Source organism: Bos indicus x Bos taurus, chromosome 24 (assembly GCF_003369695.1).
Source record: "Bos indicus x Bos taurus breed Angus x Brahman F1 hybrid chromosome 24, Bos_hybrid_MaternalHap_v2.0, whole genome shotgun sequence".
Lineage (NCBI taxonomy): Eukaryota > Metazoa > Chordata > Mammalia > Artiodactyla > Bovidae > Bos > Bos indicus x Bos taurus.
The window spans coordinates 2,434,639-2,462,366 of NC_040099.1; the positions used below are offsets into that span (position 1 = coordinate 2,434,639).

General features: G+C 49.8%; 1 protein-coding gene and 1 long non-coding RNA gene across 3 annotated transcripts in view; one reads left to right on the forward strand and one right to left on the reverse strand.

The window, feature by feature from the left end:
• Positions 1–27,728, forward strand: part of MBP (myelin basic protein) — a 104,673-nt gene that overhangs the window by 9,718 nt on the left and 67,227 nt on the right. The window contains exon 2 of the mRNA XM_027526076.1: positions 14,621–14,694. Coding sequence (XP_027381877.1) covers positions 14,621–14,694 — 74 coding nt within the window. The remainder of the gene's footprint in view (positions 1–14,620; positions 14,695–27,728) is intronic.
• LOC113882890 lies at positions 13,205–25,550 on the reverse strand. 2 transcript variants are annotated; one of them, XR_003508468.1, is made up of 4 exons: positions 24,919–25,550; positions 24,240–24,507; positions 17,500–17,638; positions 13,205–13,668 (listed from the first exon to the last, which is right to left on the reverse strand). It is a non-coding gene; the product is annotated as an uncharacterized LOC113882890 (long non-coding RNA). The 2 variants fall into 2 exon arrangements; XR_003508467.1 differs by having other exon boundaries at positions 24,240–25,542.

Below are 27,728 nucleotides of genomic sequence, written 5' to 3' on the forward strand. Positions count from 1 at the left end.
TTTCCAGAGGCCATTGCAGGCGCCCAGATGAGGCAGCTGCACAGTTTAAATTCCCTGATTCTCCAGGACACTCAGAGGCCACACCATGCCTTTCCAGAGGCCCTGCATGAAAGAGACGTGGCTGTGGCCCTGAAGGCTGAATTGTAGTGTGTCGTCAGGGAGCTTGGGGTCCTCAGATAGGTTCCCCAAGGCACTACGTTTGCTGAGCACCTCGCAAGATTCCTGACGGGGGGCTGTGCCAGCAGAGGGCAGGGACTCAACGGCCGCTTCTGACCCTCCTAGCAGCCCTGCACCCCCCTGCCTGCAGCCTGGCTGGGGGTGAGTTAGGGTGAGGGCTGGGGTGAGGATCTGCGGCTTCTTCAGGGCTCTTTCCAGGATGCCCACCTGCCCTGGACAGCTGTTCACAGCAGCAGCTCCGTCCCCTGGTTCTGATCACACTTAGTTTATAAAGGGCTCAGCACTCCACCCCACACTTACTTTCTGGGAAAATTAGAAGAAGTTTTTCTCATCTCCCGTCGTCCGCATGGAGGTCAGGGTAGTGTCTGCTGCATCTCCGATTGGCTGGTTCCACTAACCCTGATCATCACCATCCAGCTGACACCCAGGAGAGTCTGAATTCTGCACAAGTCACCTGCAGTCCTTTGGCCACCTGATGCAAAGAGCTGACTCACTGGAAAAGGCCCTGATGCTGGGAAAGATTGAGGGCAGGAGGAGAAGGGGACGAGAGAGGATGAGATGGTTCAATGGCATCACCAACTCGATAGACATGAGCTTGAGCAAACTCCCGGAGACAGTGAAGGGCAGGAAGCCTGGCATGCTGCAGTCTACAGGGTCGCAGGGAGTTGGACACAATTTAACGACTGAACAACAGCAGCAACAACCACTGTCCAAGTCTATTCTTTACCAGCCAGGATGCGGGGCATGGTTTATTCAGCTCACTGTGTTGCCTTAAAAGACCACATCAAGCAGGAACTTAGACACAAATGATTCTCGTATTTTAGCGGCTAGGTTTCTCTGAGTGTGGTGGGGGTCAGGGTGTGCTTCCGGTGTTTTTATTCGGATCCTTATGGATATCTGAAAACAAAATAACCCTGGGCTGACGAGCTAAGACCAGGGGTTTACAAGGTGGGGTCCCATCTGGCACCGTCTTCCTGGAAGCAGAGGATAAATTATATTTCAGACTCGAGCCCAAAGCATCACTGGTTTTGAAGGATCATTTATACGGCTGTAGGGAAGATGCTGTCTGTTTTAAGAGGCAGATGATGATTACTTTATTCTGTCATTATCTCTGTATGTCAAGACTCATTTTTGAAGAGAGAAGGATTTGAACCAGGTATTAGAAGCTAGCCTTGTTGATTTCAGACGGTGTTTGGAAATTGTTATGTGAAAAGAAAAAGGACATAGCAGTACTGACTTGGAAGACGGCCTTTCTGAAAGGGCAGTGAAGTGTCATGTTAAAGCCACATTAAGTAACAGTCCTAGCAGTAAAATACGTGTATTTATATGGAAATTTTTACATAGGATTAGCAACACCAAAATAAAGTGTGTGATGGGAACTTCAAGCAGATTTTAATGTGAAGGTAGATGAAAACCCGTACAAATATTTATACTCGTTTTTAGTAAAACCTCATTCGTTCATGAAGACAGGAAAGGCCCCAGGTGCCATTTTTGTGGGCTTATGTGGCAGAATCACTTCAGAGCCTGGAATCTCTGAGACTTAACTTCATTGCTTTCACAACATCTGGGCTTCCCAGGTGACTCAGTGGTAGAGCATCCGCTGCCAATGCAGGAGACGCAGGAGATGCAGGTTCGATCCTTGGGTCAGGAAGATCCCCTGGAGAAGGGAGTGGTAGCCCACTCCAGTATTCTCGCCTGGAGAATCCCATAGACAGGGGAGCATGGAGGGCTACAGTCTATGGGGTTGCAAAGAGCTGGACACGGGTTAGCATACATACGGGCTTCCCTGGTGGCTCAGCTGGTAAAGAATCCGCCTGCAATGCTGGAGACCTGGGTTTGATCCCTGGGTTGGAAGAGCCCTTGGAGAAGGGAAAGGCTGCCCACTCCAGTATTCTGGCCTGGAGAATTCCATGGACTGTATAGTTCATGGGGTTGCAAAGAGTCGGACACGACTGAGCGCCTTTCACTTCACTAGCATACATACACACGCACACACAACATGTGTTAAAGAAGACTTTGACAAATGTACCCTGGACTCAATGCCACGTGTGTTCCTGGCTTTTTCTGCCTGGAGCCGCCCTCGGTGACTGTGAGGTCTGTGATCTGTCGGAGCTCTGACGGGTGACGGTCCCAAACCCCGCTGCTTCACCATCCGTTTCTCAGCTTAGCCTGCCCATTATGGAGTTTTCTGCAGGCAGCTCATGTGGGTTTCATGACTAATTACAGACGTTCCGGGGTGTGTGATGCAGAACCTGGGAGACAGGTGTGAAAACACAGAGAGGAAGGAGACGGGGGGGTGTCATTCACCCCTCACAGCAGGTGAACCCGGACCCAAATGGGTGCCGTGGGCTCCGTGAGAGAGAGACCACCAGGCTGAGGTCTCTGCACTGCGTAGGCCTGGCTGCCTGTTGAGACCCCGTGTGTGTAGCCTGTCTGCACAGCTAACCAGGCTGGTAACCAGGTAACCGGGCTGGTAACCAGGCTGGAAACCAGTAACTGAAAGGCCAGGCACTGCACCAGATGCAGTGTGGACTGCCCTGGGTTCAGCGGTTTCTAGTCCAGCCTTAAGTCGCCACTCCCATTAGAGTGCGGTTCACAGTTAGCCCTTTGGAAAGGTGACTGGCGGCCAGGAGACACTCAGGTGACAGAGCTTGTCTTGTCTCGTTTGGACCCGGCCCCCAGCTTCAGGTCTGCGTGACCGACATGGTGCAGCAGCTTCGCTCAAACCGTGTCTGGAAAGGCTCAGTTTTCAAAGCCCCCGGGGTTACCGGCCAGACGTGTGGTGCCACCCCAGCGGAAGTCAGTGCAACCCCCGCCCCCCACCCCGCCCCCTCGCTTCCCCAGGACAGCAGAGCAGGTGACCTGTCCAGGGCTGCCCGCTGCTGGTGGCGGAGGGGACTGGACTCGGGCTGCCTGCCCCGCACACCCCGCTTCAGTCACCCTCCTGAGCCTTTAGGTGGGTCCTGAACTGTCTTTGGACGTTACCCCCTTTTTACCCCCTCTCGGCATCAAAACCCATGCTTTGTGGGGAGTGTGAGTGATTAAGACCCTCTAGCACAGTGTCGGCGTGGCCACAGTTGGTCGGATAAACACAGTATTGTAAGTGCTCTCTGCCAAGATGTTTTCAGTTTTCATTTATTTTCTATAAAAGGCTTCTGAATAATCGTAATCGTGATGGAGAAATAAAACCATAAGGCCTCCACCTTGTGGTGATAAAACATCCTTCTTAAAAGAAATGGCAACCCACTCCAGTGTTCTTGCCTGGAAAATCCCATGGACAGAGGAGCCTGGTGGGCCACAGTCCATAGGACCGTAAAGAGTCGGACACGACTGAGCACACACACACACACACACTCTGAAAGGATACTGATCCTTTTAGGCCTTAAAGATGACACTTGGAAACTAAAAAGCAGGCAGAGCCAGTTGAAAAGTTCAGGTTCAAACGACAAGCTTATTGGCAGCCTCATATTCGTCACGTCTGTTGTGCTCTGTAGATACTTGTTATTTATTCATTTACATAAGTCAATACAATTTTCCAATAACAGAATTTTTTAAAAAAAATTCACTTGTGGGCTTCCCTGGTGGCTCAGTGACTGAGAATCTGCCTGCCAGTGCGGGAGACACATCTTCCCTCGTCCGGGAAGATCCCACATGCAGCGGGGCAACCATGCCCGGCGCCACAGCTGCTGAGCCAAGCTCTTGAGCCCTGAGCACATGCTCTGTAGCCAGAGAGGCTGGTGCACCGAGAAGCCTGAGCTCCGCAGTGAAGAGCAGGCCCCCCTCGCCGAAACTAGAGCAAGCCCACACTCAGCGACAAAGGCCCAGTGCAACCGAAAATAAATAATTTTTAAAAAAGATTCACTTGTAGGATATATTCCTCTAATGCTCCACTGTTCACTGCTCTCTGCAGCGGGGAGTGACGTCGTGGGGAACAATGGTCAAGGCTCCACCCAGGTTGCTGTTAATGAGTTTTGAGCTGTCAGAACGTACATTAAAACGAAATGAAAAAAAAGCTGCGCCTCTAACCCCCAGGCAGCTCTGATCCATAATAAACCCGAGACTGCACGCATCGAGGGTCCTTTTCCTGCAGAAATTCAGCGCCCTGCCCTAGTCACTGGGTCAGCCTTGAACCTGTGACTGTGAACCTGTGTCATCAGGACTTTCCAAACCTCGTGAGTCTCATCGTCTGTGAAAGGAGGAGTGTTGAAACAGCACCCACCTCCGCCTGGATGGGAGCAGGTTGGGAGGATGGACGTCTGGAGAGGTCCCTTCCACCCGGCATGCGGGCAGCACCATCACACTGGCCACCCTCTGGGCCTCCTGCCTTGGTCGAGCCCTGTCTGCTGAGTCCTGATCTCCTGGGATGACTTCCTCCCTTTGCTTTATCTGTACCAGCCGCCGGCTCATGTCCCTCACCCTCTGCAGTCCCGCACGCCCCAGTGACCACACGGAGCCCTGACATCAGCTCTGAGCCCTGTGCCTGTGGGGCTGTGATGGGGTGATGATCACACCTGCCTTCTTTTCCCCACTCAGCATCTGGAAGCTTGATGGGGTGATGATCACACCTGCCTTCTTTTCCCCACTCAGCATGTGGAAGCTCACCTGGGAAGAAGGTGCCAGGTGGGAGACTGACCCTCTCCCTGGAAGCACCGTGGGGCTGCTGGTCTGAAGCTGGAGCGGTGAGATCGGCAGTCCAGGATTCACGTGTCCTCTGTGTTTTCAGGAAGATGAGGACTCGGGCTGTGGGTCTCTTGACTGCAGACCTCACGCCAACCTGGGCCTGAGCAACATGTTCCTTCCCCACGCACAGTTATCAGGAGCCATCACGTCTGACGCCAGAGAACATGAGTTGTTCTGGAGGTGGATTAAATACACAAGTTCCTTCCCCATGCAGTTATTAGGAGCCGTCACGTTTGACGCCAGGGAACATGTGAGTTGTTCTGGAGGTAGATTAAATACACGAGTTCGACACGCCTCCTGCCCTTTGACCGCTGGCTCTGACCTTGTGTGAGGCCCATGAAGTCCATGTTTCCTCTGTCTCCAGTGCCCATGTCCTGGTTATGGGCACACCGGTACCTGGGAGAGCAGCACACATGTGACCCCCACTGCACTTGGCTAGTAAAATATTAACTGGTCATTTCACAACCCTCCTGGAGTAAACATGTGCACTCCAGGACCAAAGCCTCAGAGCAAGTGGCAGAGAGCCTACGAGAAGGGGTACCCCAGGGACTTGAGCTCTGGGACTGTTTCTCTGGAAGCCCCACCTGCTGGCCTCCAGGTGGGCCGCCTGAGCACAGCATGGGCAGGGGGGTCAGCGGGGCCCGGCCTGCATGCCACAGGACGGGGCTGTTTGTGGACGCCCCACCTGCTGCGGGAGGTGTGTGTCCTGATGTGTCTGAGTCCATTTCCCACCCATCAGAGAGCCTGTGACTGTGAGCCTGGCGGGCCAGGGACCCAGCAGCCCAGCTTCCTGGGAGGGGCTGTTTTCACACAGAATTTCCTGTCTTCCCATTGTTGTTCAGTCACCAAGTCGTGTCCGACTCTTTGTGACCCCATGGACTGCAGCACGCCAGGCTTCCCTGTCCTTCGCCAACTCCTGGAGCTTGCTCAGACTCATGTCCATTGAGTCAATGATGCCATCCAACCATGTCATCTTCGGTCGCCCCCTTCTTCTGCCCTCAGTCTTTCCCAGCATCAGGGTCTTTTCCAACAAGTTGGCTCTTCACATCATGTGGCCAAAGTATTGTCTCCCTGTGAGAACTATGAAAAGCTAAACATGTTGGCTAATCATATACGTGTGAATATATTTACAAGGCTTTCTAAAAGTCATCCTAACTTAAGCATTAATGAATTACTGTTTGGTTTGCTGCTTTTTTCCTTCAGGGAAATGCTTTGTTGTCACTGAGAAAGGTGATGTTATGGTAGCACCTGGAGCCGGGGACTCCAGGACATCACCTGCATCCTGTTCTGGTGATGACTTTCCTGCAGAGTCAACTGATAACCCGGGACCAGGCAAAAGGAACCACAGTCAGACTCCACAGCTCTGCCCTTTTGTGGTTCTGTGATTCCTTTTTTTTTTAATGGTTTTTGAGAACTTTCAGGCATTGTTCGTCCCTGGTGTAAATCTCATAAGCCTGGAGAAGATAGAGAGTTAGTTGCTCAGTCATGGCCAACTCCTTGCAACACCATAGACTGTAGCCCACCAGGCTCCTCTGTCCATGGGATTTCCCAGGCAAGAATGCTGGAGTGGTTTGCCACTTCCTTCTCCAGGGGATCTTCCCAACCCAGGGATTGAACCTGGGTCTTCTGCATTGCAGGCAGATTCTTTACCATCTCTGGGACTGTGATCAGTAGTTGTGGATATTATGTGATAACCCAGCACAAAGTGTCCCATCCCGTCAAATCTAGAAGCTGGTTTCTTCTGACACTTCCTATGAAGACCACAGGTGGTCTCATGCTGGAAGCTTGAGGGTGTGAGGGAGTTTGGGGGGAGCCCGAGGGTCTCAGAGTTCAGCATCATGCGTTCCTGGGCATCCCGCCCCGGTTCCCATCCTAAAATGGGCTTTCGTTTTGTCTCGTTCACAGGAGTGTGTGGGGGTTTACTTGGGATGGTTGTTCTGGTGATGGTGGTAACTGTTTACTGTGTTCTGAGCACAAGGTATTACAGGAATGTTTTTGACCTGGGAAATAAAAATGATTGTCTGCAGAAAGCAGGCATGAGCCCTGGAGTCCTGGTGGAGGGAGGAAGCAGAGGGATGCGGGTGGGAGGGCAGGAGGAGGACAGACCCCAGCGGGGTAGAAGTCCTCAGTTCATCTCACTCTTCTCTGTTAGGCCCTTTGATTTTCTATGTGAGCTCCGTGCTCTTTCACACTTGCTCTCTGGGTTTTCCTTTAAAGGTCAAAGGAGCAGGCCTACTGTCTGTTGTTCAGACTCTTTGCAGCCTCCGCCCACCTCTTAGGGGGTTGGGATCTGTGTGGTCTGTCAAGGTCCACACCCCAAGACAGGCTGTGCCCAGCACAGAAGGGCTGCTGGGAGCAAGCCAGCAGCTGCCGCCTGTGGGGTGCCAGGCGGGTGCAGGGGGTGTGGGAGGCAGAAGGCCCACCTTCAGCTCTGCAGCGCGTTCACCCCGCCTCGCATCAGCGGCTCCCAGAAAGGAAATGCAGTGCCCCCTTGGGCACCTCGAAGCCCCTTCAGCGTGTAGTTCACAGGAACTAGGGGCTGCAAGTCATCTGGATCAGCTCAGAGGTTAGGCACACAGTGTGACAGTAGTGAGAGCAGTAAAGTTATCACTTTACATAAGCCTGAAAGCCTAATAAGGAGCTGAGGCTCTGATACTTTGGCCATCTGATGCGAAGAGCCAACTCACTGGGAAAGACCCTGATGCTGGGAAAGATTGAAAGTAAGGAGGAGAAGGGGGCGACACAGGATGAGATGGTTGGATGGCATCATTGACTCAGTGGACATGAATTTGAGCAAACTCCAGGAGATAGTGGAGGACAGAGAAGCCTGGCGTGCTACAGTCCACGCGGTCACAGAGAGTCAGACACAACTGAGCAACCGAACAGCAACAGCAAAAATGCTAGGACTCCATTAAGGGTTAATACCAAAGTACGTGGAATTTTGAGAACGTTGCTTTAATGATGTTGAAAAGCAGAGAGAGCAGAAGTTAGCCCCCTGGTGGGGTTTTAATCCTGCTGCCAAAGCCCATGTTAATCCTCTCCCGGCTGGGACGGCTGTATGCGGATTCCAGTGGGTAGATGTTAAAACCCTGACTGTGGATTCAGTGCTTCTGCGGTTTCACACCTGACCCACGTCTGTGATCCCAGGCGACCTCAGCCTCTGGGTCCTTTGCAGCCCCTCCCTGCAGACGACGTCCTACTGTTGCTTATACTGTCAGTATTCACACGTATGCGAGTGCAAACAGGACAGAGAAAAGCTGTGAATACTCTGAGCTAGTGTACGTGAAAAATTGCACCCAAGTCAGCTGAGAAAGACAAATGGCCTTTGGCTGTCTCCTGATTATGAGGCAATGTATTCATTGAACATCTTTATTACAAGGAAGTTGAACTTTGACAGTTAAAATATCTGCGGATGATTGGCCCTTCGGGGTCATAATTAACTCCTTATTTGTCTCATTCTGCTGTCGCCATCTTATGTAACATACAAGCCATTCTCTAAGGGAGGGGGAGGGGTGGTTATGTTGTCAATGGACTGTCAGGGGCCCAGGGAATTGGAGTCTGTTACCTTATTGAATCCTCTACAGATGCACTGCAGGTATTATGATCTGCTTTGACAGATGAGAAATCGGGAACTCAGAGAACCAAATTTCTAAGTTCTGCAGTAAATAGGAATTGGCGGGCGTGGAATTAAAACCCAAATAATTCTTCGCACATATTTTCACCAGCTGTTGTTGCAAGATATTAGGCAGGAAATTAGAAAGATGCTGTCATTTTCCTCATTAAGCTTGAGGATCCACGTACAGGCGTTCATGAGGACCTCGAACTGGTGTGTAATTCAGCCGTTTTCTCAAGGTGACTTATTAGGGCAAAGGCTTCTCTTTATCATGTTGATGAGCAATCTAGAAATGGATGAACACTTTGGACTGAGGCCTCGTCTCTCCCTCAGTGAAACTATGGAGACGATGATCTCATGGCAATCCCATCACCTGTGAAAATGCACTCAGAGCTACTTTAGAAACAACCAGCTCAGCCTTTGGGTGTTCTGCAGCCTCCCCCGAGTCTCAGTCTCGCCTGCTTCTCTCTTCTTGCCGCCCCGCCCCATCACCCCCCAGTCTGGTCTGGACCTAGGAGAAGTCGCACCGTGTCCCGTGCGGGGCTGTCTGTGATGGAGAAGGTCAGGGTTAGGACTGAGCAGGAGCGTCGCTTCTGGGTTCCTGAGCTTCTCACCCCTTTCTCTCCCCTGACCTCAGAGTTTCAGCATGGATATCCACACATGCGAGAGCCCATGTCAAGTGCTCTGCAGAAGGTATGCGATCGTAGACAGCTAGACGGCTGGAAGATGTTTTCTCAACCGGTCAACACCCACCCTGGGGAGTCATGCCACCACTCCCACCACAACGACACAAGCATTCATGGTCATGAAAACATTATGGAAATTCTCAGTCATCCCAGTGGCTGCTTAGAAATCTCACGTGGGCCTGAATTTGCACCTAAGGAGTACGGGCAGCCGCTGTCACCTGGAGTCCGCCCTGCTCCCAGCACTGACCCTCCTCTTCCCCTCCCACCGTGTTCCTTTCATATTATTTCACAAAAAGCTTCCTAATAACCCAGTGATGCTTCCGGCCTGAGTTCCAAGGGCATTCTGCATGAATTTTCCTCTTTCTCTCTGTTTGATTAATTGCAAAAATGGAATGGAATAGAGATGACCTCACACGTCCAGCTCTTCCGCCTGCAGATGGCTCTTTGCAGCGCGTTACGGAGACCAGCTGTGGGGTGCCTCCATAAGCCCGTCTCCTTCTGTCCCCAGCAGGTGGGGCCCAGTCACCTGGAGTCAGGTCCACAAGCCGCCGTCGGGGCTGCGCCGCACGCCTCACGTCCCGATGGCCCCGCTGATGAGGGACCCTGAGCTAAGAATGGTCACATGGCTTTTCCTGTCTTTCTTTTCCTGCCAGTGTGAATTGTGCATTTAAGGCTAGAATCTGCCTATTGGAAATGATGCATAAATGCTCTTTCTGTTCATCTGAGACTGAGGGAGAAGTCTGTACACACTCAGAAGTCTGACCTGGAATGTTTGTTTCTTTCTATTCTGTGCCCAGTAGTCTTGAGTTTTAAAAGTACTGATTAATGTATTTCACAGACAGTCCTCCCAAGGACAACCTAAAGTTATGCTCCAAGGGGTGATGAAGCTCTGGTCAGAACACACGGCCTGGAGGAAGCTTCCCGTCAGCAAGGGGCAGTGCGGGCGTCTCATGCTTGGATCAGCTGTGCTTCAGAGCGTTTGGTCCAAAAACAGCTCCTCTGTGTCCACAGGCAATGCTTCCCCCCCGCCCCCCGATACTGACACGTCGCACAGTAGCCTGTTAGGTTAAATCCTGAGGTTTGTGTTCTGGAAGGAGGGGACAGGGAGTCAGGATTTGCCTAAAGCTGCAGGGGAGGTGACTGAGGAGGCGAGGGAAAGACAGAGGCCGGAGGAGGTGCTGCCAGGGGAGAACGTGGATGCCAATGGGCGGTTCTCTGCGCCAGGGCGGGGAACCCCAAAGTCCAGGCTGCCAACTGGAGAAGAAGTTAACTATTTTGCCTGTGATTAGTTTCAAATACAACTCTGTTCTTTCTTTATTTTGGAAATAACTATTTGTATGTAATTGAAAAAGGTTTTATATTTATATTTTATCACTTTTATATTTGTAGAAATTGAATAGTTGCAAATATATAACAATTTAGATATAGTTAGATACAATTGAAGTATAGTTGTTTACAATGTTTTAGTTTCAGGTATACAGCACAATGATTCAGATATATAGATATAGACAGATTCCTTTTCAGATTCTTTTTTCTTGTAGGTTATTACAGAATTTTGAGGGCACTCCCTGGCAGCCTCTGCACTTTCACTATTGAGGGCCCAGGCGCCACACCTGGTCGGGGAACAAAGATCCCACAAGCTGCATGATGTAGCCAAAAGATATATATTGAATAAAGTTATCCGTGCTATACAACAGGCCCTTGCCCTCTGTCTACTTTGTATGTGGCAGTGAGTATCTGTTAATGTCAGCCTCCTAACTTATCCATCTCCCATCAAATACACCAGCTGTTATTTGTTAAACAGAGAAATGGATGCGCAGATGTTCGATGCATGGTATTTTGTGTATTACATGTACCATGCTGGTTATCGATACTCACGACCCTGCGTGGCAGCACGAAGAGCTGGAAGTTCAGAATGACCCCGGCTCTACTCCTGGGGTTCAGACCGTCATCCTGCACACAGAACACACAGTCCTGCGCTCCAACTGCAGTTCGGGCCCCAAGGAGGCGAAGGCGAGTCCCCTCCTTCCTGCTTGTGCCCGTCTCAGCAAGCAAACTACCGTGTGTGCCTCAGACCCCATTTCCCCAGTGAGACGACCCCCATAGTGGCTTTTTGGGGGTGATCCATGTAAGTGAATTGGGAAGGTGGACGATGGAATACTGAAATTATCTGCAAAGGTCAACTTGCATTTTTAAAAACATCCATTTTATTTATTTTTTAAAAGCATCATTTTTTAAATTTAAAAATACTTCATTGCTAAAAAAATGCCAACCATCATCTGACAATGCAGAGTTTCCACAAACCTTCAATTTATAAAAAATGCAGCAGCCACAAAGAGCAATAAAGCAAAGCTCAATAAAGCGAGGTCCGCCTGTCTCCATTACAGTGCTCTTAACTGTAGCCACCAGGTAAACACACACATTTAAAGCACATTTCCACGTGTATGTCTTTATACGTGACGCATTCGTGTGGTTCCTCTAAGTCAGCAGTGTTTTTATCGCCACTAGAGCCCTGGCTTTGATTTACCAGAGCAGGCTGTCCCCACTTGGATCTACGTCATTTGAAGTTCAGCACTTAATCTGAAATTCAGATCTTGAAAGATCTGCCCTGGGTTCCACCCAAAAAATATGAAGACAGGAAGGGTTTCCACTCTGCAGGGACTTGGCTGTCTGTGCTGACCCCGGCGACCACCCACTGCTCCCCAGACACAGGAGGCGACACTGTCAGACGCTGCTGCCCCCTTTCTCACCAGTCAACCTGGGGAAAAGCATCCAACAGCCTTCACAGTCACCGAGGAGACACCCAGTGATGCGGGAGGCTTTGGGGAAGTTCAGATACTGACACTGACACGCTTCTCTAAAGAGTGTCTTTGCAGGAACGAAACTTGCCTTTCATTGGGTGTATGAAATATTTTAGAAACCCTCCCCATGTTTAGAGGACAGTTCATTTTGTTGCTTTTCAAGGAGCACTGTTCCTTGTTCAGGTGGAAGCTGGTCCTCACGTGTTCTTTGAATCATCACACGATGAGGGTGACAGAGGATGAGATGGTTGGATGGCATCACTGACACAATGGACATGAGTTTGAGCAAACGCCTGCTCAAAAGTTTGAGATGGTGAGGGACAGGGAAGCCTGGTGGGCTGCAGTCCATGGGGTCCCAAAGAGTCAGACACAACTTAGCGACTGAACAAAGCAACATGATGATTGAACTTTGCAATGGTCAACACTGGTCACCTGAGCCAGGACCAAGTGGTCCTCGTGGTTCCTGCAGGTCCAGGGATGCGAGCAGGATGAGGGACCTGTGTGGAATGAGTTTTGCTGAATTCTTCAGTTGAGTGCCTTTCTGGGGGAGAAAAACAGTACATTTGCTGCAAAAGTCTGGGCAAGAAAACACAAATGAGGCACATGTGCTTTTTTTTTTTTTAATACAACTTTATCTTCCAAGTTTCAAGGCAAGTGTTTGCTTTTGCAGCACAGGGATTGGTGGGTGAGGTCTGTGTGCGTTCTTTTCATGTTCCAAAGCTGTGACTTTCATTTCATGTTGTTTCTGGTTGATGTTGATTTGATGAATCGTGTCGCCTCTGAATGTGGACTGTTGGGTTTCAAGGTTGAAACTCAATGTCTTTGAGATCCTAGATGATTCAACCAAGCCCCCATCAATCAGATTTCTAAATGAAGAAGTCATTATTTGTAGAAAACCTAAGATTCCCTCTCCTTTCTGTACTTTGATGTATTTTAACCTCCACATTTTCTAAAGGAAAATTCAAGAACCAGACAAAGAAATATCATTGGAGTTTGATACCAAGAACTGCCTGAGCGAGCATCGAAGCTCATTCAGGTATCTAATTTGAGTCCTAATTTTACCACTGGCCAGCTAGGGGGATATAGGAAAGCTATACTCTCCAGGGTTTTTTGTATACTTATTTCATTTTGGTTTTTGGTTAACTCAGGACCTTAGAAGGAAAACCAACCATAGCAGCTAACAACCTTTCAAGTCTCTTGCTGCTTATAAAGCATTCTCAGGAACAATAAGCAGAAACCCACCAGACTTGGAGAAGATATGATTTATTTTATCTGAAATTTTTACAATATATGTGTTAGGTGCTTTTGGTTTGGAATCTGTGGTGGCTCCATTTTAGGTGGTCTGTAGTGGTGAAGAGAAGTACATGGGGGGCAGACAGCTGTGGGGGTCCTGAACAAAGGGGGCTTTGCAAGGCTTGGAACAGGGGCTAGTGGAGATGCCCCTGTCTGGGTACCAAACAAGCACAGGAAATCAAGGAAAGGATGACCCAGGTTTTGCTGCTAGGCTTCATGACTGTCTCCATCGGCCTTCCTTGCTCACCTGCGTGTCCTGGCAGCCCTCTCACAGAGCCCCTGTACACAGGTTTGCAGAGACCCCTGTCAGGTAGAGCCAAGACTTTCTGGTCCAGGTATCCTTTCAGAGAAAACTCAGCTGCCTGCCAGCTCTTCCTGTGCTGTATTTTTGTGCTGCTTCATTTGAGGTTGCAAGTACCTGGAAAAGAAAAGCAGATGTTTTTCAAGAATGTTTATGAAACTTCTGTTTTTAAGGTGCACATTAACGGGACCCAAACTCTTGCATTTGCAGCGTGCTTCTTGAAATTATGTACATGTCCTCTAGAATTTGCTTGGGCAAATCTTTATCCATGGGCATCGGAAACCCCTTGGTTTCTGCACTGAAGCCGTTCCAGTTTTGTCAATGGCACCCACTCCAGTACTCTTGCCTGGAAAATCCCATGGACGGAGGAGCCTGGTGGGCTGCAGTCCATGGGGTCGCGAAGACTCGGACATGACTGAGCGACTTCACTTTCACTTTTCACTTTCATGCATTGGAGAAGGAAATGGCAACCCACTCCAGTGTTCTTGCCTGGAGAATCCCAGGGACAGCGGAGCTTGGTGGGCTGCCGTCTATGGGGTCTCACAGAGTCGGACACGACTGAAGCGACAGCAGCAGCAGTATCTTCCTGCAAATTCTGCAGATCCTTGGGGTGCTTGTCTGATAAGTGGCCCTTGGTCGGGTCTGCTGTTTCCGGGCTCGCGGGATTCTCAAAGCCGCAAGCGTCCTATGGGTGTCTGTGGAGCGTCTGCAGCTCCTCCCCACGTCTGTCCGTCTCCTTACGTCACCGGGCGTGAAGTGTGACTCTGTTGGTCGGGACTTGCGCACGGTCTGTGAGCGCCCTAGAGATGGGCTGATCTTCCTGGACAAGGAAACTCGCTGAACCGTGCGTTGTCCCTGCACAGAATCTGGGTCTGGATTTTTGCCAGGGATTAGAAGACAGCGATGCTCCCTCGGAGACTTCAGGTGCCCCTTGAGTTTGGGGGCTTTCGTTTTCTCTCCTCAGAAACAGATGTCGCATTCGGAACGGGATTGTTGTTCTGGTTGAAAAACCATGTTGGAAACTCTGCAAGTACCAGTTCCGAGGCTAACGGCCTCTCTTTTCTTTCAGCATCTGAAGACTCGAGGCTCAGGATGGGGAACCACGCAGGGAAGCGGGACTTCGGTGCCGAGAAGGGCAATAAGGTAAGGAGTGAGCCACTCCCAATCCTTCAGGTGCTCATACGCCCTGTGGCCGCCAGGGTTTTCCCCTAAAGCCACTGGCTTGTTACCTTCCTTCCCTGGAAACTTCTAGGTCTGAGAATGCTAGTCCTGCACACAGACCAGGACCCGAATTCCTGGGCCAGGACGCCAGGCCCGCTGCGGTCTCACTGTGGCTGGTCGTCCGGGGGCACCTGCCCCCACGTCCCTTTCCACACTGTTGTTTAGGGTGTTTGGAAGATGCAGGAGAACAAACAGGAAAAAATGCAAGTAAAAACCGTTGGAATCCCTCCAGCGACTCAGAATGAATCCTCTGTGGATTTTTAGGCTCAGATTTCCCATTCTCCACCTCATTCCACAGGCATTGGTTTCCCTGTGTGGTGAGGAGCCTCTAGGGATGACCTCTGGGTCCCCAGAGTGACTGAGCCCCTCAAACCGATGACCCATCACCAGGGCACCTCTGTCCACCGAGGAAGCATTTCAGAGTATGAGGAAATAGTCCTGATGTGTGTGTGCTTCCCCCTCCTTTGTAGGAGGGAAAGGTTAATTCTCCCATGTCTTTGGTCCTTTAACTCAAGACTAGGGACAGTTCACAGAACGTCATGATGCTGAGGATGGACCCGCATGCGCACAGAAGCGCTTCATAAATGTCCACTGGATTGAGTTACGTCATGCTGCAACCCCCAGCCCTCTTTGCCAAGGGTGTGTAGTCAGGTTTCACTTAAGAATAATGAACTTTCTGCCATGGTTGCTTCTCTGATCTATATTTGGACTCAAACATTTCTGTATCAGCCGAGTGGGTAATTTTCCATAATTTGCGTCCATGCCATGCCGTCTATGGGGTCGCACAGAGTCGGACACGACTGAAGCGACTTAGCAGCAGTAGCAGCAGCATGCATGTAAATACGTGATTACATAACTATTTTTGTTCATATTTTATAAAGTGTTTCAAACACTTGAGAGAAAACATTGCTTTATCTAAAACAATGTCATGGTGTTTCTTTCTAATGATTTCAGGCCCAAGGCAACTAGAAGGGGTTTATGTTTCTACAGTGTTGTTGGTTTGGGATTCTCCCCTCCCTGCTGAAAGCAGGACCCCTGTACTCAGTGTGTCAACGGTCGGAGTGGATACCGACTGGGGACTCCTGGTATTTCGTGTAACTCGCGCGACAACTGCCTTACTGATGCTCTCCCTGTGAAGATGTGGTGACTCTGAATGTTCAGTTACTGTGAAGATGGGTCTGGGCGGTGTCTGCCCCAGGAGCACAGAGGCCCCGCTGAGAGTGAAAGTGGAAAAGCAGCTCTTCTCAAGAGAGCCCCATCCTGTTAACACCTGGTATTTTAAGGCTCAGAGCAACTGATTTGCAAGTCTGCTTCTAAAAACCTCTGTGGCTTGCAGTTCCTTTCCTGTTGTTGGACATTGTAAAACACCAAAACATCCTTCTCATTGGTTTAATTTTTACCAAAGTCAGATTTCTGACCAACAGGAGAGCCCATACTTAGGCTTTTGTTATCTGAAAGCTAAATTTTAACATTCTGATAATTAAAAAAAAAAAAAATTCAGTCGTTTTAGACCAATGGCTTCTATGGGACGCTGTTACATGGAACAGTCCTCTTCTTTGCTGTTGTTCAGTCGCTAAGTCAGGTTGGACTCTTTGCGACCCCACAGACTGCAGCACACCAGTCTTCCCTGTCCTTCACCATCTCCCAGAGCTTACTCAAACTCATGCCCATTGAGTCGGTGATGCCATCCAACCATTTCATCCTCTGTTGTCCCCTTCTCCTCCTGCCTTCACTCTTTCCCAGCATCGGGGTCTTTTCCAACGAGTTGGCTCTTTGCATCAGGTGGCCAAAATGTTGGGAGCTTTAACATCATTCCTTCCAGTGAGTATTCAGGACTGATTTCCTTTAGAATGGACTGGTTGGATCTCCTTGCTGTCCAAGGGACTCTAAGAGTCTTCTCCGACACCATAGTTCAAAAACATCAATTCTTTGGTGCTCAGCTTTCTTTATGGTCCAGCTCTCACATCTGTACATGACTCTTCTTTTAATTTTTTGTAACTTGATAGAAAATGTCTGAAGCCTTTTAGGGAATGGTCTGTGCTGTTACTTAGCATTTCAGCTTAGAACAGAAAAGATTACACGTGCTCATGCCCTGCTGTTTACCATCCTGCATGTTTCTGCAGTCATTCTGGGAGGCTTTCTTTTCACTTACAAGACAATGGACCGATGAGAGCTTGTCCTGGAAGCAGTTGTTGACCCGTTAGCAGGCAGGGGGCTGCAAGGAGAGTCAGCCCATGCATCCTCCCAGCTCTGGCTTCTTTGCCGCCCCCTCTCCCTACCGCGTCGCCTCCACCATCGGCCCCACGTCCACAGGCCCCCGCAGGCTGCCTTCGTGGCCTGCAGGCCTGTGCTGGGCACGGGAGGCAGGGGCTCCGTGTGGCGACCCCGTCCCATACCAGGCACCCACCGCCACCCCCGGGGGCTCCCTGCCAGGAGCACGCAACCTCTGCCCCCAGGCTCCTCCCCGTGGCACCCCACTCTTGGCTCACTGGCTCCTCTCTCCTGATGAAGCTGCACCAGGATGCAGGGAGGAGCTCATGAGGGAAGGGGCTCCGGCCTTTCTCTCCCTGTTCCAGCCTCGAGTGTCCTCGTGTGGCAGGCTCCCCTCCAGCAGCGAGGTGGCTGTGAGTACCCTCCTGGCCCGTCAGGAGCAGAGTGAGGCTGGCGGGGGGAGACCCATCCTCCAGGGGGACCAGAGGCCTTCAGGCAGGAAGGCCGCCTACTCACCTTGGGGTCCTTGTTTTCCTGCGTGTCCTGCGGGACTTGGTTTCCAGAAAGCCCCCTTCGCTAACTCATCGGCTCTTTCTCGGGCGGAGCGTATTTACAAGGTCGTTTGGCAGAACTGGGGAAGTACTCAGCCGGTGACCTGTCCCCGGGGACACACAGTTCTCAGCGGCCCTGCCTGCAGAGACTCCAGGAGGAAAAACCAGTTCCTCAAGCTAAAAATAGCACCGTCTACCCCTTGGGAAGGCTGGGCCGGGCAGCCCGGGGCCCCTCTGGGCCCTGGGGAGCGGGCGCAATCAGAGCCAGCCCGCTTGACCCTCTGCAGAGCCCACTGGTGCTCAGGTCCGGGCTAGTCCCTGAGGCTGCTCTGCCGTCCCATCCAGGGTTGCTCTGACCGCAGGCAGTCTCTCCCCCGTGGGTCTTAAGCTTTGTTTAACTTTCTTTTTGGAATTAACCCCAGTGCACGTGGGGATCAACTTGAAGAAGGAGCTCTAAGATCTCATTATGTCTTTTTCTCATATGAAGCTAGTGAGGCTGTTCTCTAGTTTACAAGCATTGTTGTTCTTCAGTTGCTAAGTCGTGTCCAGCTCTTGTGACCCCATGGAATGCAGCCTGCCAGGTTCCTCTGTTCATGGGATTTCCCAGGCAAGAATACTGCAGTGGGTTGCCATTTCCTCCTCCAGGGGATCTTCCCAACCCAGGGATCAAACCTGAGTCTCCTGAGTTGGCAGGTGGATTCTTTACCCCTGAGCCACCAGGGAGGCCCAGTTAGAAGCATTATAACCAGGAAATGTGAGAAATAAAGAGCACTTTATCTGGCATTCCCACACATTTTCCAAAATGATGAAATCAATTGTTGATCCATTCCAACTCTGGAAAATCTAACAATAATAATTTTGAAAGCCTGCTCTTCACCTGTGGGACCTCCTTACTATTCCTGGCAGTGGTATCTGGCACACAAAAGTTCCCCAAAGGTGCCCAGCCATGTTTCTGGATTTTTCCATTTAATCAACTTTAGAAAAAAGATACCATGCTGAGAAACAAGGTCGAGAGCAATTGCGGAATTCAGATGCCTGTCGGAATTTTACAGCAGGGAGTAACTGGTTAGTCTGTTCTGTGTTTCCAGTTAAACTGATTAGCTCTTTGAGCTGTTCCTCCAAGCCCAGAGCATGCTGGCCGCCCCTCCAGGGATAATCATAGCCCTGGGGAAGCCATTCGGTATTTAATCACCAAACCCCACTGTCTGATGAGCCCCTGGGATGCTGTGCCAGCACCACTCTGAGAAGTGAGAGGTGGAGTTTGCAAATACATACAGGAGCACCAAGCAGCTCAGCCCTCCCCACCGCGGAGAAGAAAATGTAGATTTGCCAGGAAAATACCTTTCCTGCAAACCGGCTGACATCCGCGCTGTGGGACGGGCTTCTGCCCCCGGGGGTTTGTGCCTCAGTGTATTCCTCTACAGAACCGTGATCCAGCATCATCTTGCCCCAAGTGTGGGGTGCCGTCAGTGGTCTCTCTGATGCAGGAGGCCCCGTACTTGCCACCCCGGCCTCCAGAGGAAGAAGCTTTCTACTTGAAGCTGTCACTTGCTGCTGGGTCCCTGCCGTCCATTCTCCACCCACACGGAAACTAAGAGCCCTGAGGCTCCGCTCGAGGATGTGTGTGTCCTTGCCCCTCCCGGTGCTGCTCTTGGGGGGTTCCAGTGCTCCTCCCGCCCACACTGCCAGCTCCAGACCGACACTGTTCACCTGAGGGTCCCATCCCCAGGGCAGGATATCCTCCCCGCTGCCTGCCCCGAAGACAGCACAAGTGGGGCCTTTAAACCCCAAAGCCAGGGTGCTTTATCCCCACGTCAGGCTTCCTCCTGTGGTTCCTCCTGAACCGACCACCGTCACCATGACTACTGCACAGCACAGGAAGCGGGTTTGCTAAGACTGTCTTCTATCGGGTCGGGTCGCCCAGACCCACATGACAGGGCTGCCGTGCCTTTGAGCAGGGAGTCATTGCTCTGTGTTGGCGACTGTCAGACCCGTATTCGGGTAATTCTATTGTCTTAGGTGAGAATTGAATAATTATTTTTGGAAATCTCAAGTAGTTACTAAGCTAAATAAGAGATGTTTTAAAATTTAGAGGGCAGAAAAATAGAAAGTATTTCCCTGAAGACATTCACCAGTCTAGTCTGATACTCAGATATGTGGAAACACCTGGTCAGCGTCTAGTAAAGCCTTAGACTGTGAGATGCGGGCACAGTTGCACTCGAATCTGTCTTCAACAGTCCCAGAGTCCTTCGTCTGTCTGTCTGTCTCCCTCTGTCTCCATTGGTATGCCCATCTGTGTCACACACACACGTGCACCTATCAAGAATCCCCCTTCACCTCAATGGTGGAGCATTAAACCACCTTCCAGGCTTTCCTGGTGGCTCACATGGTTAAGAGTCTGCCAGCAATGCGGGAGACCCAGGTTCAATCTCTGGATTGGAAGGGTCCCCTGGAGAAGAGAGTGGCTACCCACTCCAGTATTCCTGCCTGGAGAATCCCATGGAGAGAGGAGCCTGGCGGGCTACAGTCCATGGGGTTGCAAAGAGTCAGACATGACTGAGCGACCAACACTTCACTTCACAAGCCACCTCCCGGTGGGCAGACAGCGCACTGTCCAGTAGCTGCCTCACGTTGGTTCCTCGCTGTGCAGACCTGCAGGAGCTGCTGCCCTGCACCCCAGCCACCCGGCGGGCAGTCACGTGACACGCAGGCTGAGAAGCACATGAAATGTGGTTGGTACAACCCAAGAACCAAATCTTTAATGTTACTGATGTTGAAAGGACTTAGATTTTAAGATCCGCATGTCTCAAGGGGCAGTGTGGTCCCACTGTGCTTGACACACCTACCCTTAGTTCCAGCGTCCCCAGAACCTGGCAGACTCACATCAGCTCCTTCTTGTCAATGACAAACACCAGGGCCTCTCTCAAAGTCATACGATTTCATACAGCAGTGAATATGGAGTTCAGAAGGTAAAGTCCTCTGAAAACACACCCTCATAAGTACCAACAGCTGCAGAGGTCAGCGCCGTGAGCTCCAGCCGCGGACCTCGGCCGTGAGGGTTCCCCGTTCCCACCCAAGGGGGCCGCCTGCTGCAGGACTGGGAGTCACACATGGCAAACAGCATCCATGAGTCTAACTGCTTCTGCGTTTCCTGCACTTCCTGTAGAAGCCTGACCGCCTGACTTGCTTGGTGCTAGAACTTCAGTGAGCTCTTGAAAAGAGAAATAAAATCATGTAGAAAACGCGCCCTTTCAAGGAGGCCTTCCAAAATCTGTAAGTGATCAATAGTCTCTGATTCAAGTCGTGGAGAAATCAGCATGGGATCTGTATCTGACTTGAGGAGGGACCACAGGAGTGTAAAATGAAAGACCTGGTCCAGGCTAAGCTTGTGAAATCAGCACTGAAGGACCCAGGGCCGCCTCTGAAGGGGTTGTAGGCTCCCAGCTGTCCTCTGGGCCCCGAGGGACAGCGGTGTCCCCGAGGAGGGTGGTGAGCGTCACGTTTGAGAGGCAGCCCTTCTCAGCAGCAGGAGAGCACAGCCTTGCCGAGACTTCCTGAGCTCTCACTTAACAGCCGGGCCCCAGACGTGTGGGGTCAGCACCCATCTGCTCTCCAAGGGGATTGAAGACAGTCTGTTGTCACAGTCTTGGGTGCCGAGCACAAGCCTATGCTTGATTCTGATTTGTAAGGACTGTGAGGGAGCATTTTGTTGCCTCTGAAAAGCTCAGAACATGTACACCTTTGTCAGTCGAGCAGCCATGGGCCTCACAAACAGACCTGAGTGAGGAGTGAGACACGGGTGTCATTAGCAAGCAAACCGCCCCCTCAACAGCCCTCATAAAAATAATGAGGCAGTGACGAGGTGGTGCCCCGGGGAGCATAAACCCGAAGGAGGCAGCTTAGCAGCCCTGATTCATGACCCCACCTGGCTGCACTCCACCCTCGCTCGGCCCCAGGCCAGCCCCGCCTCCCAGGATGGCCTCGTGGACCCCTGCCCGGGGCCCCTCTCATCCTCTGTCGTCCCCTTCTCCTCCTGCCCTCAATCTTTCCCAGAATCAAGGGCTTTTCTAATGAGTCAGCTCTTCGAATGAGGTGGCCAAAGGATTGGAGTTTCAGCTTCAGCGTCAGTCCTTCCAATGAACACCTAGGACTGATCTCTTTTAGGATAAACTGGTTGGATCTCCTTGCAGTCCAAGGGACTCTCAAGAGTCTTCTCCAACACCACAGTTCAAAAGCATCAATTCTTCTGCGCTCAGCTTTGTTTATAGCCCAACTCTCACATCCATACATGACCACTGGAAAAACCATAGCCTTGACTAGATGGACCTTCTCTGCTCACCTGCTAAGCAAGGGCCCTGAGGGGACCTGAGGCCCCCAGCTGAGGGTTTAGGGCTTGAAACACCAGGGGCGTGGAGTCCCCTGCAGTGCACATCTTTTGTGTCCTGTCACCCTACCATAGGGCTTATTAGGGTTGAGCAAACTTAGTTTTTATCAGAAACCACGAACAAATTTGCAAAGAGCTGACTTTGGGCCACAAGAGTCGTTCAGTAGAAGTGACACTTTGTCAGACATTTCTGAGATGGATCATAGATTCTGTATTGCACCTCCTCCACCTTGCCCTGCCCTCAACACACACACACACACACACACACAGACACACACAGACACACACAGACACACACAGACACACACACGCCTAAATGGAAAAGAAACTGGAAAACTATTAAGAAAAGTGACACATTGAACACCCGTCATTAACTATAAACAACGTGACAATAAACCTGTCCTCTGGATGAAACTACAGCAGAGCAGCCCGCCGTTCAGCCCCAACCCCGCACCCTGCCATGAGCCTTCTCTGCTCACAGTCAAGTTCTTGGGCCCCCAGCAGCTGATCACAGAGGGTCGGGAGCCCAGTGACCTACGACGCACCTGTTGACCGTCTTGTTTACAGCTGGTCTCACAGGCATTCCTTCCGCGTTCCTTCCCTCCCTGTCCTGGCCCCTGACTCCTGTGTTACTGCGTCTGTGACACTGAATCATTTCTGAGAACTGACGGGAGGGGGCGAGGAGGCCAGAGACATTGGCCCGTCATCAGACACGCAGCACACAACAAGCTGAGGCAATGCTGACATCAGTGAATCGTTTGTTTCCTTTTAAGTTGGGGAAGTATTTGAGCTCAAGATGGATACACTTGACCTGAAAATCGTGTTCAGGTTTGGTTTGGGGTTTGCATTGGATTGAGAACATAGTTGCAAGCATGGCACTGCAGATAAGATTTCATGAATTGTTAGTGACTTGAATTCAAGCATGAAGAGGGTGGAAGAGTTAGATTTCCCAGGAATGGAGAGTGTACTGAGCACCTCCTTTAGGGGGTCCGGGTGGACCGGCTGGAGAGAGGGCCTGGGTGGTACATGGTTTTAATCCCCAGTCTCTTTAGGGCTCGCCACTTGGGTTGCCCACAGGCAGCTCCCGAGCTGCTGTTTCTGACGACCTGCCAGGTAATTTCAGAAAGGCCACCGTGTTATTTTATCTTTGAGGACAAGTTTATTTCCAACTCTGACAGTGAAAAGTGTGTCATATGAAAAACTCTGCACTTGCTTTGTTATTAAGGAAAAGCTTTTTAAAAAATTAATCAAACACTCTTACAATGTTTTAAATGAAACAAAACCTAAAAATCCAGATTTCAAAGTGATGCTTCCTGTCCTTTTCACTCATGACTAAAGCAATGTGACTTTAAAGCTTAAATTTGAGAGATTTTAGAGACCGGAATACATTAATGAAAATTTATCTTTGTGTGTGTGTGTGTGTGAGGGTGGGGGACATTTTTTCATCCACCAGCCTCCAAACTGCAAAATACCCATCGGCAGCTGTGTGAACATCTTCTCAGGCTCAGCCCGAGCTCTGCACTCAGACAAGTCTAACACACGATAGTCCTAATTGAGATTTGATATGCACGTTAATTTAATTTTCATGTGGTTACACAGAAGTGTAGATAAACTTCATTATTGTTTCCATGACTTTTGATACTTGAAAAACAAAGTCTCTTATTTACTGCATCCTAAATTATGCTGTTGCACACATCATATGTAACCAAATGTAAGTCGTGAGTGAATAAATAAGGCAAGTTGTTAATTACTCTAATTCCCCTTGGAGAGTGAGGGTGGCTGCAGCCCGGGCTATTCACAGATGTGTGTGTTCACACTTGACCTTCTCCTAGCTGCACTAAATCACAAAAAAACAGCATCTCAGAATTTAAAAATAAAATGTTTTTGAGTGTGTTGGTGAGATAATGCCTCTTTCAGACTCAGTCTGCAGAGTGTCCTTGCCAGCACACCCGGGGCCTGGCCCCCAGCCCCTGTCCCCCCAACCTGCACCCGCCACTCCCCCCACCCTCCGCCCTTGCTGCGGACCCCCTCTTCCAGCTACTCATCGTGTGCCCCTCAAACTGGTGTGCACCCACACCCCTGGGTTCATTCTCTTTCCCTGGCTGGCTCCCCTCCACCCTGCAATGCACACCTTGTGGGAATGAAGACCAGCCCGCCTGTGCCCGCACCTCCCGGGCCCCCGGGCACTGGCACAGCCAGCAAGTCAGTGGCGCTTCACCCCAGGGTCGGCTTGGGTGCAGTCTGGTCAGGGGGAGGCATCCAAGCTGACCTTGGTAGTGAACTTCAGACCCTGCAGGGGCCCTTACTTTTGCTGGAAATACCTGAATGTGCATTTGCAGAGAGTGTCAAGCACACGCTCTAGATGGAGCGAGGAACTGATCCCAGTGGTCTTGGTGATCGGCATCCGCCATCTGTGTGTATCAAGTTCTTGAGAGCACTTGGTTTCTTAATCAAGTTCAGGTGACTCATCTTGCTCTTGATCGGGTGGAAACCAGCTTCGGCCTGACTGTTCCTCTGATTCCTGGAGCGAGTCTGAGCAGGTTCTCTGTTTTGGGGATCCGCCTGGGTGATCGTGCATACGGAACTCAGCTAGGAAGAAAAGCACCGCAGAGGCAAGTGGCAATTCCATTTTGCAAAACAAGTGCGTTCCTTTTGAGCAAGGGAACCAGAACACAGGCGCAATCCAAGTTGTCTGTGAAATCTCTCTTCCTTTTGTTTCTCAATCTTATTGCATTAACAGGTACATTAAAGCCTGATTTTTACTTACAAAGATTGTATTTCCACCTTTACTAAAATGTGGGGGAAAAAAACAGAAAATGCATATAGTAAAATCAGTAGTGATGAAGTCGTGCAGTGACCGTACTAGCTGAGGGTCAGATTCTGTTACAGTCACGACACATATGGACTATTTCGTGTTCAGGATAATCCAGGAACTACGTGGTGTCATTATGCCCATTTTGTGTGGAAGGAGGAAACAGAGGAGGGAGAGGTGAGGCTTACATTCAGAAAAATAGTTGGAACCTGGTACATCAGCGTGTTTGTCCTTTGAGCGAAGACGCATCTTCCAGTACTAGCCTTCTGCTTGTCGTCCTGTCTGCATCAAGGAAGCAGTTGAATACCCACGTGCAGGCTCAGAGCAACAAGTTCCAGGACAGTAGGTAGGAGAGGTTTTCGTTCTACAAAACTAAAGGACGTGAATTCACCTTCAGATGAAGAAAGTCAGAATTTTCCATTACCTTATTCTGTTTCCAGTAATGTAGAATATCCGTTTGAGCTAAATGAATGTCCTTCTGTGAATTAGCTTTAAGTGCATTTTAATTAAACTTTCGAGTCACCCAACCATCAAACTCTTTCAGTAAAAGAGCTCCACTAAGACCCACTTCCCTCTCCCCCCACCCCATGCCCTTCCTGTGTCGGCATCCTTCTTATTCTACTTAACCTGCTGATAGAGCAGTGACTTACAGAAATAAACAGCAGGATATTTGCATTCCGAAAATAGATGTTAGAATGTCCAGTTACATAACAGGCCTCGATAGACAGTTTTACTGTGACACTCGTGAAGATTTATGTTGCTCTGACTTCTGAAAGTCAGTGATGAAATAAAGTCCTGAGCTCCTTTCTTCGCGTGGCTTATTTACAGAACACTGCAATCATAATTATGCTACTAAATGGTCTTCCAGAGACGGTGGCTTTAAAAGTAAGTAGTACAAGGATCATTTCCTAATCCAAGATAATAGGGCCCGCAAGCGCCTCAGACGTGCAGTGCTGAATTCCTTTCAGTGATGCTGGTGTTTCACTTAAACTGCCTGCAAACTAAGCATTTACGCTTTCTAAAATATCTCTATTGAGATGTGATGCACATGCCGTACAATTCACCTGTATAATCTGTACAATTCAGTGATTTTTTAGTTTAGTCGTAGATGCATGGGACTCTCACAGCAGTTGATTTTAGAACCTGTTCATCACCTCAGAAAAGAATTGTACTCTTCAGATGTCACATCCCCCCAGCCTCCTGGCCTCTAGCCATAAGTGATCGCTGCTTCTAGATTTCTGTACTCTGGACATTCTGTCTGAATGTCTGACTGTAACCATTTAATACGTGGTCTTTTCTCTCTGGCTTCTTTCAGGTAGTATGACATTTTCAATGGTCGTCCATATTGTAGCCTGTGTCATTGTTTTTAAGGTCAAATAATATCTTTTGTATGGATATTTCACATTTTGTGTACCCGTTCATCCATTGATGGACAGTTGGGTTGTTTCCACGTTTTTGGCTACTATAAATAACAACCACTAAAAACAAAAACTCACAGACAAGTTTTAGTGTGGACATAGGTTTTCTTTTTTCTCATATAGCGTCTTAACTTTTAAAAATCCTAGATTTTTCATATAGTCATATTATCAAAAATTCTTCCTATGTTTTCCAGACAAATCTAGAAAAGGGGCCTTGGATTTGAAGTCTAATCCCATTGAGAGTCGTAATTCTTTTCCTCTGGAGTCCACAGTATTGAGTAGGAAGCATTTTTGTACCTTTAGTCATAAATCTATTCCAGTTAATCACTCTAGCCATCCCCCACCCCCACCCCCCAGCCCCAGGCCACCATAATGTGCTTTCAGTCCCTATGGATTTGTCTATTCTGGACATGTCTTATGTATGTAATCATACAACGCTTGTGTGTGTGTGTGTCTCATGTCTTTCACTGACTGTTTTCAAGGCTCATCCGTGTTGTAGCACATGTCAGTACGTCATCCCTTTTTATTACTGAATAATATTCCACTGTAGGAAAATGGCATGTTTTACTATCCATTCATTGGTTGGTGGACATTCAGGTTGTTCCCACCTGTTGGGATTGTGAATTGTGATGCTGTGAACGTGTGTGTGTGTGTGTTTGCCTGGATATATGTTTTCATTTGTCCTGGGTGTATACAGAGGACACACATGCTGAGTCAAATAAGTAACTCTGCTTCTGAGGGGCCAGCCGACTCTCCCACAGCAGCTGCACCATTTTATTACCCGAGTAAGCAGTTTTCATTTTTCTTCCCATTCTTTACTTTGATCCTGTAAGCTTTCAGTGTTTTGCTGGTATCTTCTGTTACTTGTCCAAATCCAGCCAAGAGCAAGAATAAGACTATGATCCTTGTTTATTTTAAGAAATAAACCAAAAATGCTGAGTAATAAGTGCAGAGTAATCAGAAGTATTTTATATACGTCTTAATAGTTTACAAACAATATACACTTACACATCCATACTCACAGGCACACACACACTCAGACACACACATGTATACAAACACACACACAATTTTTTCTGGTGCTTGTACTTTAGTACTTTAATGGTTTCAAACAAAGTTTATCACCAGACTTAAGTAACAGGAACATATATATGGTGGTGGTTTAGTCGCCAAGTCTGACTCTTTGCACCCCATGGACTGTAGCCCGCCAGGCTCCTCTGTTCATGGGATTCTCCAGGCAAGAACGCTGGAGTGGGTGGCCATTTCCTTCTGCAAGGGATCTTCCCAACCCAGGGATCAAACCCCAGTCTCCTGCATTGCAGGTGGATCCTTTACTGACTGAGCCCCCAGGGAAGCCAGAAGGAACACACAGACTTTCTCACCCACAGAAAACACCTGTAGATGCGATCCCCACCCCACCACACTCGGTCCCTGAAGCGCCCACACCACCCTGGCTGACTGGTCGTCGGCCAGACGGTTTCCTTGCTTCCCTTGCCCTCTCTGCTGGCAGCTGAGGTCTCTGAGAAGTGACTGAGAGCAGACGATGGGAACTGAAGCTAAACACTTACACAGCCAGCCCT